The sequence below is a fragment of the Colossoma macropomum genome, unplaced genomic scaffold (genome assembly GCF_904425465.1).
Source record: "Colossoma macropomum unplaced genomic scaffold, Colossoma_macropomum, whole genome shotgun sequence".
In the NCBI taxonomy this organism is placed as follows: domain Eukaryota; kingdom Metazoa; phylum Chordata; class Actinopteri; order Characiformes; family Serrasalmidae; genus Colossoma; species Colossoma macropomum.
Genome location: NW_023494793.1, coordinates 1,166,793 through 1,180,678, shown reverse-complemented (window position 1 = coordinate 1,180,678; position 13,886 = coordinate 1,166,793). Strand labels below are relative to the sequence as shown.

The 13,886-nt window shown below is 40.4% G+C and overlaps 1 protein-coding gene across 1 annotated transcript in view; it reads right to left on the bottom strand.

The window, feature by feature from the left end:
- Positions 1–10,098, bottom strand: part of hmcn2 (hemicentin 2) — a 116,319-nt gene extending 106,221 nt beyond the window's left edge. Inside the window, exons 1-8 of the mRNA XM_036579685.1 lie at positions 9,893–10,098; positions 9,266–9,525; positions 8,893–9,194; positions 7,251–7,450; positions 5,837–5,940; positions 5,671–5,751; positions 5,449–5,575; positions 4,694–4,890 (exon numbers count right to left, since the gene is read on the bottom strand). Of these exons, the coding sequence (XP_036435578.1) occupies positions 4,694–4,890; positions 5,449–5,575; positions 5,671–5,751; positions 5,837–5,940; positions 7,251–7,450; positions 8,893–9,194; positions 9,266–9,525; positions 9,893–10,098 (1,477 nt within the window). The remainder of the gene's footprint in view (positions 1–4,693; positions 4,891–5,448; positions 5,576–5,670; positions 5,752–5,836; positions 5,941–7,250; positions 7,451–8,892; positions 9,195–9,265; positions 9,526–9,892) is intronic.
- Positions 10,099–13,886: the final 3,788 nt, after the last annotated feature.

Genomic DNA, 13,886 nt, shown 5'->3' with positions numbered 1-13,886 from the left:
GTGATAATTGTTATCAGCCCGATTAGGGTAGTAATGAAAACCCAGTGAAAATGTTTGGGAACTTTACTTAAACAGTAATTACAATTTTAACTCTCGTTTTGTTTCTTGTGCTTTTTCTGTTTTTTTTTTTGTTTTTGTTTTTTTGGTCACTTCTGCCCCTGTCAGAAAACCTCTGTTCAGCGCTGCATCAGGGACACATTTTGCTGTGTTCCCACGTCTTCAAAAGATTCCTACAAGCAAAGGGACATGACCAAGGTATGTTTTTTAGTTATGTTCACATAACATTTAGAAAATGAAGTAATGATGCAGTATGAAGGCTGGAATGTTGCTGTTTGTCCTACAGCTTGGCCTGAAAGATTAATCGCTTTTATATTTAAATCACAAGAGCTGCAGTATTTATTATAGAAAATATATATTAACAAGGTTTAAATGAGGAAATTTCAACAAATCATACAGAGCTTGTGAACTTCCTGTAGATGAGTTTGATCAATGCATGTGCTGTGTATGTGATAATCACTAAATAGTAGTCTTGCTCACTCAGTGTTCCAGCACCTCAAGCCAGAAAAAGTGGATGTTCTGGTTGTCTTGGCCCAAAAAAATATACAATTTATATTAATTTACAGAAGATAACTGCATTTAAATAGATATTGCAATATTGGTCAGAAAAAATGCAATTAGATATTTTCCTAATATCGTTCAGCTCTCACTACAGCTTGCACATACTGTGATTCAAGATATTTTTTTTTTAGAAATCATCAGACAACAAAGTCTTAAAGGCTTGAGTTACAATGACATAGAGCAGAGAAAAGTGGCAAATCAGTCATCAAAGGCCAGTAACTTCCAGTTGATCAGCTAATTCAGATATTAATACTATAATTACTGATGATAACAACAACAACCGTGATCATGATTTCAGTTTTTTTGCAGGTTACAGTGGTATGGATGCTAAAAGGATTTAAAAGTGCACAGGATGCGTCAGGTTACAGGCTAAAACAGAGAAATGTTTGATTTTCTTTTTTCACAGGGGAGGCAGTGGTCACTGCTTTAATGGTAGCTAACAAGATCATTGAGAGATCACACAGTGCCCAAAGCCTGGAGTTATGGAACTGTCTTCCTTACGGACGCCTCCTCAGATGACTGTCATCTTTCTCAGAGTTCATCTTTAAACAGTTATGTAGAGACGGTTAAGGGTGAGTGGACTGAGAATGAAGAAAACAAAAGTGCACAGTGATGATGAACAGTGACATGTCATTCTATGGGATATTTGATGTGAGCATTGCATATAATTAAAGTTTTTGCCCATTCATGCTTAGAACTCATTGAGTTCCGGCTCAACAATCTGTGGTGGTTGTTGTCTGATTCTGCTCTTCATGATGTGCCATGCATGTTCAATAGGAGACCAATCTGGACTGCAGGCAGGCCTGTAAGGCTCACACACTCTGTGTCTATATAGTCATGCTGTTGGAGCACATGCAGAATGAGGCCTGGCACTGTCTTGGTGAAATAACCATGGACTTTCAGGGAATAGACGTTGTCTTGATGCATATGTCTCATTAAAATCCCAATAAATGCCTCAGTGGTACCTTCACACATATGTAGGTCACCCCTGCCATGGGCACTGATGACCCCTACCATGACAGATGTTGCCATTTGCACCTTTCACTGACAAAAGTCTGGGTGGTCCCTTTCATCTTTTGAATGGACAATTCAACATCCATTTTTCCCCAAAACAAGCTGAAAAGTGGACTCATCTGACCACAGCACACATTTCCACTGTCTTTCAGACCGTCTGAGATGAGCTCAGGCCCAGAGAACTCACCACTGTTTCTGCCTAGAATTGATGTACAGCTTTCTCCTTTACAGTAGAGTTTTAATTCTGCATTTCTTGATGTAGCGACTGTTAAGTCACAACGGTTTTCCACAGTACTCCTGAAGTACTCCCTCCCTTCTCGTGCAGTGCCGTCTGAGGGCTTGAAGATCACACACATTCAGCAGTGGTTTCCAGCCCTGCTCTACATGGACTGAGATTTCTCCAGATTCCCTGAATCTTTTTAAATTATTATCTACAGTAAATCATGAGAGACCTAAATCTTTGCAGTCTTGTGGTGAGCAAAGTTCTTTTTGAACTGATACAATCACACGTTACCAGATCACCAGCTTGTTGTGGAATTTCAAAATGGAGTAACTTGAATATTCTATAAACTTTTCACTCTTGTTTTACCCCTCTCAGCTTTTTTGAGTGTGTTTCAGGCATCAAATTCAAAATGTGTTTATGTTCACAAATACAATTAAGTTCATCAGCCAAAACATTAAAAATAATTTCTTTGTACTTTTGTGTGTTAAATAAAAGTCACAGATTCTTGTTTGTATAGCGTTTTACAAAATGTCCCAATTTTTTCGGGGTTTGTATTGTCAGCACACTTTCCATCTTAACAGCTGTGTGTGGACCCATTTTAAGGACAGTAATAACTGTTGCAGTACTAGGTTCTGTTATTGACACTTGTGCTTTGTATTAGCCAATTAAAAGCCCTCATTCTAGAGGCATATTCAGCGTAGCTGAGTCCTGAGTGTAGTGTGGTTGCTTTGTCCTTCAGGTTGCTGGTTTTGATTTTAGTGTAAATGAAATTAAGAAACTTTTTTCTCATGCAGTTCCAATCTGAATGTTTCAGTAAGTGCATGATGTTACAGTCCAAACTACAGATGAATCAAGAATGATACAGGAGGTAATTAGTGCTCTAATTCACATTATTGTTTATGTTTTAGACACACATTATTATAATTCTTTAAAACTGTAGAAAGATTCACAGTAGTTATCTTTTTGCCCCCATGTGGTGTTTATTTTGAATGCTAGGTTGCTGGGTGATGTCATGATTGTTAAAGTTCAACTATCAAAATAAAAAGATTGAAAGTATGTATTATTGTTGAGGTTTTATTGTTCTGGCCAAAGGTTTTACATTCTTTTAAAAGAGCAATAGTGTATTGACTGTTGTGTATTTATGTAAAATTAAAGTACACCATTCTTTTATCTGCTGAAGTAAAAGGTAATTGTGCAGAATGTTCATGTAATTGAGTATATTGACTCCTGTATAAAAACTGGAATATAACAAAATGACCACAAAATTATGGTATATAATTTTTTAATAATGGCAAATTTCTGTGAATGTACTGAATGATAAAATAAAAATGTTAACCCTTGACTTTAATATTGGGGTAATTACATATAATTTTGCATTGTATTTGTGTATATAAACAGTAGAATCCAGTGCTGTAACAGCAGTATCTTGTGGATAAACAGTACATTATAATAGTTGGTAGGCAGATTAACCAACAATTAACTGTTATCCACTGTAAATTTGTAGGATAAGAACATTTATTGACAGATTATGTCTGCTGAAAAATGTTTAATAGGATTGAAAAGACAGTAAAGTGATCGCTAATTTAAATAATGTTTATTTTACTTTAAAAATCTGTACTTTGACAGGTGCATGTTGTAAACTGATTAAATAATTCTAAGAAACAATCTAATTACACAGTTATTTAAAAAATAGCAACCCTCAAATTGCAGACTTTGAGTGTATTTGTGCAGTATTTCTGTGGTTTTAATACATTCTAGAGATGTTTTTAATGATGAAAATTTGTAATTCTACTAAACTTTGGTTGTAAAATTACACAGAATATTTACAGGGAAAAGCTGTAATTTTAATCCACTGTACAGTATTTTACTGTAAAATTATGGGAACTTTTGGCAACTTTTGCTGCCAGACATCTTACCGTTTTTTTTACAATTTATTTTTTTCCGTGTGGATATTCTGGACTTTTTGGTCAAAAACAATTAGAGCTCAATAATGCGAGAGATTACAGAGATTCGTTGTAATCTGAGTGTAAACAGGCCAGTGAAGTTCTGCTCAAGTTCTGACCGTTGATAGAACATAAAGCACGTTAGGTTCCTCACACGCATAATAGCTTTACAAAATAAAGTCTCTGCAGCTGCTTCACTATGAAAATAATATTGCATCAAGTGAAATGATCTGAAATATTAGATCATGTGGATTTCTGATGTTGAGACTGTAAGAAGCTCATTAAAGGATTATTGAACTTATTTCTCTACATTCTTTACAGGTTTTAAGTGATTTTGTTGAGTCAGATAATCTCACTGTACTGATTGATAATGTTTCCTGTTTCAAGCACGTTTCTTACAAAACAATCAGGCAGAATAGGGAGATAATCTGACTCACTAAAATCACTAGAACCAAATATCACAAATATCTAGAACCAAGTAAAATACTGTTATAATAAACAGTCTCAAAATGAGGAATATTGGATTTATCTGCTAGATTTAAGACAGTTTTCCTAAGATGACAGTTTTGCAGGGTTGTTTCTGTAAAACCTGCAGATTTTTATCTTCTATATTGAGTTGTGTTTGATTTGCTGCCGTGAGATCAAAGCTCTAATGAAGCTGAACACAGTTTTGGTGAATCTGCTCGAATGTAAGGAGCATCACGTTTCGCTGCTCCAGCTCAGAGTCTCTCTCTGAGTGTCTCACTGTGTCCTGATTCTCGTCTCTCTAGTTCTCCTCACGTGTTCATGATGAAGTTCTCGTCACTCAGCGTCCAGAAGCTGGAGTTCTCTGTAGATTCACTGAGATGCTGAGTGGACGACTTTGTTCACTCAGATCCACTGTCTGAACATGTACCCTGACAAATAGGGCTGCACTGCTTACACCAGGGGGCTGAACTGGGCAGCTGTGCTGGGGGGATGAACTGGGGGCTGTACCGGGCGGCTGTACCGAAGGGGATGAACTGGGGGGGGGCTGTACTAGGGGGATGAACTAGGCAGCTGTACCAGGAGGATGAACTGGGGGGGGCTGTACTGGGGGGGCTGTACCGGGGGCTGATACAAAGATAGACAGATACAAAGAAAGAAAAGGCAAATAAAACAAAAAACATCTGAGCCAAGTTACAGAGAGGTCAGTTCACACATTTAACACAAACCCACCGGGTTCATCAGGCCCACAAAGCAACCCCCCCCCATACAGCAACAAAATAGTCCACATTGTCAGCAAGGGTGTAATAGGTAAATTCAACAAGGAGTCGTTTCATGGCCAATCCCCTGACCATCAGAACTGGGTCAGTACCCCCCACAGCTCTTTGTGCTGTTCTTCCTAGTACACCAGATAGCTTACTTAGCTGCACCATACAAAAAATGTAAAAGTACCACCTTGTAACTTTTTGAAACTGTGTACTTTGGACCATAAATAAATAAACTCTGATCAAAAGAGCCTAAAAACTTCAAGCTCCAGTCCTTAATTAAACCCATAATTGGACCTAAGCGTGCACAGTGAAGAAAAACATGAGACACTGTCTCTGACATCTCACAGAAAGGACAACCATCTCCCACTAATGGATCAATAAGTGCCGCATTTTTGTTTGTGGCTAAAATCCCATGTACAATCCTCCACTGGAGGTCTCCCAGCCTCTTCTCGATGGGTCTTTTGTACAGGGACCGCCAGCTACATTTCGGGGAAGAGCCAGCCTGAACAACCTCTGTCCATTTAGACTCTCGCACGTCTCACAAGCTGTGAAAGTTCACATGCAAGATACAAAGTCCTCTTGGTGAGAGTACTAAAGAGACCAAGAGTCAGGGTTCCCAAAGACAAGAGCATCCTCTGACCCTCCTGCCAGTTTTGCATCTCTGGATTGCTCAAATCTATCACTAGTTCAGGAAAAACAGACTCTTCACTCTGGCACTGGTCTACAGGGGTCATGTCCAGGTAATCACACACAGAAGAAGACAGGTCAGACTTCCACAGGCTGTTCCGCTGACACCCAGTCCATACCTCTCCATAAGTGGCGGACTTTGGAGATGCCATTTTCCTGTAGGTCCACTCTCAGAGCCCCTGAAACCTGGCTCAGCGATGGAAACGCTGGGTTAACAGTGGCTCTTCAAAAATCCACACAGATGGTGCAGCACCACTTTCCCTAGAGAACAAGAAGAGCTGCCATGCCTCCACAGCAGCTGAGTAAAAAGCAGTCAGTCCACTTAAATCCACTGCTCTCAAAGAAAGAGAGAACAGGTGTCTGTCCAGGCCCCGTCTACCAGCAGCCCTCAGGAGAGTACAGGCAACATCCATCCAGCTGTGACGGCCATGATACAGCAACCGCTGCACCACCTGCGAACGTAGAACAGCCACTCTGGAACGAATGTCTATTAGTCCCTGTCCTCCCTCCTGCACAGGAAGATACAGGACTGCAGCTCCTTCTGGATGTTGTAAATCAGTTGTCCTAGTGGATTAAGAACAGTAAGCTTATACCACAAAGCAGATGCAATGAGGTTGTTTGCGACCAGAACTCAACCCCTATAGGATAGCCGGGGTAGAATCCGAGACCATTTAGACAACCTGGCATGGACTTTCTCCACTACCCCTTCCCAGTTCCTAGCCTTTACTTCATCAGTGCCCAACCATACCCCTAAAAACTTTTGCCCTGTCCTACTCCACCTGGAAGTGGAGGTAAAGAAAAGTTTCTACTGCTAGAAACCACACCAAAGAGTCTCTGTATTCCCCCAATTTAGTTTTGCTGAGGTAGCTAAATTATAAATATTTAAAACATTTTTCTCACAGTATTATCACAGTAATGTCATCTGCATACGCAGAGACCTTAATTAGACTGTTATCAAACTGTAGACCTGCCAGTCTTTAACCAAATAACCAGAGTAAAGGTTTGACTGCAATTGAGTACAGCTGTCCAGACAGTGGGCAGTCCTGCCTAATCCGCCTGCCCACTAGAACAGGGACACTCAAATCCCCTCTGACCTTAAATAGACAAGAGGCACCTGTGTACAACAACCTGACCCAAGACTTAAAAACATTCCCAAACCCAAAAGCTTTCAGAGTATCGAAAAGATAGTTATCATCCAAATGATCAAAAGCTTTTTCTTGATCAAGGGATACAAAACCAAACAAAAACTCCAATTCAAACATTTTACCATAATGAAATAAATCTCTTATTAAAAACAGATTATCATAAATAGATCTTTCTGGTACACAGTAGGACTGAGCTTCATTTAGAAGCATTCCCAGAACTCTTTTCAGTCTATTTGCGATAGAGCGTGACAGAATCTTATAATCCGAGCATAGAAGTGACACTGGTCTCCAATTCTTCAGGAGACAAAGATCTCCCTTCTTCGGTATGAGAGATAGAACAGCACGCTGACAGCTTTTCGGAAGTACACCAGCATTAAAGCTAGCCAACAGAACTTCAAACAAGTCCCTCCCGATGATCCCCCAGAACGCCTTACAGAAGTCGACTGGCAAACCATCCACACCAGGTGCTCGCCCGGAAGTGAGCTGAGAAACAGCCTTGGTGACTTCATCAAAAGTCAATGGACTGTCTATTTCCTGCTTGTGTTGTTCATCCAGCTGAGGCAGATCTTCAAGCAGGGCCTGGGAACACTGTTGACAGTTAAAACAGTTTCAACTGGGTCTGTTATGACTGTACCATCATCTTTACGAACTGACAGCAATGTCTTATTGTGGGTGGAAGACTTTTCCAAGTTAAAAAAGAAAGCCGTGGGAGTGTCCATATCCTTCACAGACAGGAACCTGGATCTGACCAAAGCTCCCTTTGCCTTCTCATACAAAATGTCACCACAGTGTCCTCTGGGGGGAGTGTCTGCAACAACTGGTCCAGTCTAATAAACAGCTTACTTCTATCTGGCCCTCTGTTTGGGGCATACACATTTATAAAAACAAAGACATGGTCATAGACCTTTGCTTTTAACATTAGTAAGCATCCCGTTACAACGTCATTAACAGACAGTACATTAACCAAAGATCATCGAGAGAAAAGGATACCAACAACGGCACTAACGTTTGAACCGTGACTCAGAAAAAACTCCCCTTCCCAGCATAAACCCCATTCAGAAGCTGTATTGTCATCACTGTGTGTTTCTTGTAAGAAACTGTTAGAAATTCAGCACCAAGAGTCAGGAGACTGGAGCTTCAGCATTGACTGGAGTTTATTTCCACATACAGAGTATGGGTACAGCGTGGTCGATCAGCAGTCAATCAGCAGGATCAGAAGTCTAGTCTTATTCACGTGCATGCAGACAATCATGCACGGGCACAGCTTGGGCATCAGTGTGTCACCAGTCTGGTCTGGTCACCAGTCTAGTCTAGTCCAGTCTGCAGTCCAGTCTGGAGTCCAGTCTGCTGAATACATGGTCTGACATGGTTTATGTAGAGATACTGGGGGTCGGGGGAGGAAGCAAAGAGGGAGGGGAAGTAGGTGACAATCAAAAGGTTGGGGAAGAAGGGGAAGGGGGTCCGGGGTCAGGGAAGACCCCAGGGGTAAGGTGAGGTTGTTCTCACTTCAGGGGGAACAATACAGATAAAACACCAAAAGGCACACAACTGTAAGACAAATACAGCTGACACAACAAAAAGACAACATGGGTTAGAGCATAGAAGAAAGCAAATGTGAAAAGACCTATACTTTCTCTCAAAACACACACTTAACTTTTTTAGACCAACAAGTTCAGAAAAGAGGACCTGTTTATGTCTGTCCCTGAACCCATTAACATTTAAGGAGCCTACCCTTAAAAACCCCATATAGACAGGGAAAAGTGAGAGCAAGCAGTAAAGCAGAAAACGCCCATCTTTATACATTTTGCCTCTCTGATTGCGGTTATATGCTTTTTTAAACGAAACCGCTTCTGCTTTGGGAGAATGTCATAACAAACACTCATCTGTACCTTCAATGCCGAACAGACAAATCCGGGAAAGTCCGGGAAAAAGTCTCTTATATCAACAGACTTACCTTTGGTTTCATCTAAGAAAGAGTTAATCTGATTAACAGAGTATAATATCTCACTGCTGTATTGACTTCCTCCCACATCAGACACCTCAGACATCCTGTCCTCCTCCATACCCTCCTCCTGAGACACAGGTAAACCTGACTGAGCATCACTCACTAACTCAGATTCCTGCTCTTCAGCACTGCTCCCCCCTACCTTCAGTCCAGCCTGCACCTGAGCACCAGCCTCATCCCACACTTGAACACCAGTCTCACCAGTCACCTTAGCCCCAACATCACTGCTCACCTGAGCACCATCCTCGCTGCTCACCTGACCACTAGCCTCACCAGTCACCATAGCACCCACTTTACCCCACACCTGAATACTAGCCTCTCCACTCACTTGAGCACCATTTTGAAACCCACAATCTGTTTCATCACCAGTTTCTCTTCTTAATTGGGTGAACCCTCACCTGGCTCTTCAGGAGCGTTATTCTTAGTACCCCCCTCCGGGGCCCCACTCGTTTCCACTGCAGTGGAGGCCTGGTTCTCCTGCGTGTTCCTCCGCTCTTTTAACGGACACTCAAACCGTTTATGCTTAACGCTCCCACACTTAAAGCATTTCAGATCGTCCATGCTGGCATCCACCGTACATGAACCGTCACCATGAGACACACGGAACGCGGCCTCGAGTGTTTTATCCGCACTATTTAGGAACATAAACACCTGCCTCCTGAAGGACAGGACATGCTTCAGTGTCGCGTTCTTACTGCCCAGTGGAATTGACTAAATCTCACTTGCTAACTTTCCAGAGCGATTCAGCTCCTTGGTAATCAGTTCATTTGAGATGAAAGGAGGAATATTGGAGACGGTGACCTTTGTTGCCGGTGTAAATAATGGAGACATCGGCACAAAAGTCACCAACACCCAGATTCCACCTTCCACCAGTTCATTCACTAAACATGCCTTCTTCACAAACACTAGGAAAAAGAAAAGGCACACTCTCCCTCACACACACTCGCAAACGCTCCGCCCACTCCGAGCATGCAGCAGAGAGAGAGAGAAGGGGAGAGAGAGAGAAAGAGACAGAAAGTTTGGACCTTACTCCCAAGCGCACCGCCAGGTCCTCCACACAGTCCAGACCAGGTCCTGCAACTTCCACCAGCTGATGGAGGGTAAAGATGTTGGAGGAAACCAGAACCCTGACCAGTGCGGGGGACGTTTTGCTTGATATGTCCAGGTGAGACCCATAAAGAACAGGTTCCTCCAGAAGCCAGGGTAAAGAGGTGCTGCTTAGTCCAGACATGCTAAAAAAAACTCGGGTAACACTTTCTATGAATCAGGTATCCATAATGCCTTATAAATGCATTCATAAAGCTCTATAAAGCATTCATAATGCTTTATAATGCTTAACATAAGCCTTTGTAACTGTACGTAAACACTCATAATCACACACATACATTGTTATAACACCACAGTATAAGGCTTCATAGCACAAAGTGACATAAAGCATTATAACACACATTTTTCCTGTTCTTAACATTGTTGTGAGACCAGTATCATAAAGCTTAATAACAAATTTTCTATTGATTGACATGATGCTTTATAAAGATCCATAGTGATAAAAGCATGCGTCCACTCTAACCTATGTATTCTCTAATGTTCCTCATTATCTTCAAAATGAAAATGATTTTGTGAGCGCACATAACATCTAATAAAAACTTACAAGCTCTTCTTACAGACTTTAGGTAAAGTGATGATATTGGTCAGCTCTATTAAGCAATCCATGTTAACATAAGCACATACCAACTTATAAAGCACTATAAGTGCTCTTTACAGACTTTAAGTAAAGTGAGATTCCCCAAATAAGAAGGTCAAAACAGAATACCAGAATCACCAGTTTGTACTTGAACAAGGACTCATTTATTGACAAAATAAACTTTTACATCGAAAAGGCAATGATGTATATGTATGGAAAGAATTTCAAACAAATCATACTTTGGTTTTCCAGTAAAACAGATTCTTTGATGTTAAATTCTAAACCAATCGTTACAGACTTTTCCTTTATATAACAAAAGCTCTGTCATTCAAAACAAAAGAAACTTTAACAATCTCAATGCCATGTACTGTATCCAAAATGTAAAATCTCTACAAACATAGAAATTGAAAAAAAAAAAAAAAAATTAGATATACAAATACTTTATTCAATAGCCTAATGAGCATTAGACTGATTGGCCAACATTTCTTTAAGTCTGCTATTTTTTAAAGAAAATTAACTTGACAAAACAAGTTTCAAAAATTTAAGAAAATCTGGAAAATCTGCTCCCTCAAAAAGAACAAATTTCTTCTGAACTGAACAACATTTTTACTACTGAACTACACCTCAGTGAGTCATAGGTAACAGTTCTCCACATGCTTTCATCTGTATGATTTTTTCCTTGATTTCATCATTTGTGGCCTCTCGACACCTGTCCACAAATGTGGACAATTTCTCGACTTGAGAATTCCATGGGGGGAGAGCCTGAAAGACACCAGGTGCTGCTAGGGCAAGCTCAGCAATTGGTGAGGTCCTGGAGATGGTATTGCGGTCCACTCCCACTTTCTGGAAAGCCCTCTTCATTGACCCACCTTGGTTAAAGGCTTGTAGAGCACGCTTGTAACGCAGTATTACTCCACGAACCGTTTTTGCTGTAGAAAAGAAGTAATGTAAAACAAATTTAATATCTGAACACAGACACACCAAAGAACCATTGCAAAATAACATCATAATCAATAACAGTTATTACTTCGAGTGCGCCCCAGATCATCTTGCTTTGTAGATCTTGCTTTCTTGCCCTTTGAAGGAGGCTTCATCTCCTCATCATCCGAGTCATCAATGGTTGAAGATTCTGAAGACAGAACTTGGCAAGACAAGACCACTGGATTTACTTGTTGCCTTAATTATGTTATTCCAAATTCACCTTAAGTCAGACTGAAACTTGAATTTGAATGAAAAATATGGTGCGTTCCAATCAGGAGGCAGCTGTCTAAGTAGGCAGCATTCTAAGGCAGCATCTGCGCGCTCCCGAGGCAAAGGCTGTCCCATTCGGAAGGCAGCAGTAGGCAGCTGCCTTCTAAGGTGCCCTAATTTGACCAAATCTAAAGGTAGCATCACATGTATCCTTCTCAGCGAGGGCAATTCCATAATACTGTTCACCTGCTCACCAGCTGAGAGTTCCATCGCTTCAGTTTGATAAACATGGCGAACAAAGCGGCCGTTTCTGAAGACTGAGGAGTCGACAAATGTAAGTTATTTCATGACTTCTGTCTTTACTGTTTTGATTGATTATTGTATTTGTGTAAATTATTTAACATGTTTGCGTTTGTAGATATCTAGAAATTGTTCCTGTGGTAAAAATTTTGGGAGTTCGCTTGTCTAACGCGACCTGACAGTTTGTAGCTAACTCGTTAGGTGAAGCTAATGTTAGTTAGCTAACTCTGTAAATGTGCCAGCTCTTTAAAACGCGAGAGATTCCAAAGTAAAATATTGGCTGTTCACTGTTTTTGTAGCACCTTTTATTTGTAAATAAATCATTGGTTTGATTCTGTACTCAGACGTTTCTTCTGTCCTCTGTAAACTAATGTTACAGCAGTGGAGAGGTGCTGGCTGAGGAGCTGAGGAAGAGAAGCAGTTATGGGGAGAAAACTGTGCTGAACGACTGAAGGCAGCTCACTTGCCGAGCCTATGGTGGGGGAAAACATGGTGGAAGCAGCACAGTAGACTGACATTCTCCCTGAACAATAGAATTTCAGAAATTAAATGTTTTTAAAAATAAATATCACAAATACGTATCTTTGCCAGCTCTGCTTGTCTTGTATTGCGATGCTCATCACAGTCAAATCAGCGTTAAGTGAATGTTGAAGGCTAAATTTCAGACTAGGAGCTCATGAATCAGATGAAAATGCATAAAATAAAATGCAATATTTTTTGGATGCATGTTGTACAAAATTATGTTAGACATAAAGCAAGTTCATTTAGGTCAATTAAGACAGTGAATGAATCGAAATGATTCACAAACTTACAGTCATGATTATCTGTATCTATCTGGGGTGCCGAGTCGAGTATATCATATCAGATACGACTCCTTAAAGTCAGCCTGTTCTTCAAACACAAATTTCCACCACAGTGTCAATGCAAGGAAAACAGCTGCTACAGAAACAAGAGCCAGCTGTCCTTTTACACTGAGGTGATGCACCTTTACAGTCAGAGGTGAATGACTGAGAGTAAACAGATAAAATGTGTACAGCGCAGTGGAAGTTATGACGTATGACGGGTCTGTAGAGATGGGTCCCGAATACGATGCCTGCTAAGGTTCCTTTTCGGTTAAAATGCTGCCCAAAGAGAGAGGTGCTTTTGAAGGCAGTGACTAGTTAGGCAGCTGCCTTCAGAATGGAACACACTAATAGTTTAATAATATTATAGTATACTTCAGTTTTTTTGACTATGACACTAAATCTACTACTTTACTATACATGCCATCTTGTTTACTGTTCCAGTCTCAAGATTTAAAACACAGAAAAAGAACAATATTTATTGTTATCTGTATTATATTCTGCATGTATAACTGAGTGAGTGATAGTTTTCATCTTACCCGCTATCTCTCCACTTGACTCTTCCTCTGTTCCAATAGCCTTCTTTCCTGTGTAGAATAAATCAAGTTTAACATTCCAATAGGGTCATGTTAATGCTACAATTCAACAAATTGCCAAGTGTTCAATAATGGCATCAATAAACTTGTGTTTCCATGAAGCAGCTTGTATCTGTCATATTACAAATTGTAACCATACACCACAATCCATCAGCTTTTGATACAGTATCTGTAATTACAGGTAGGAATCCTGTTTTTACAAAACTTAAAATTTTTATAGAACTTCCAAGAGAGACCCACTCTCCCAGGGTAAAACAAGCAATTGCTGATGAAACCTTTATCACTGCCAGTCTATGGAGCCCCGAAGGGTACGGAGGTAAAAAAAAATAAATTTGAGTGAACGTTTTGCAGTTTGTACGCACATTTTCTCTTATTTGAGGTCACGATTTCTTAAATCGTTCTCTCA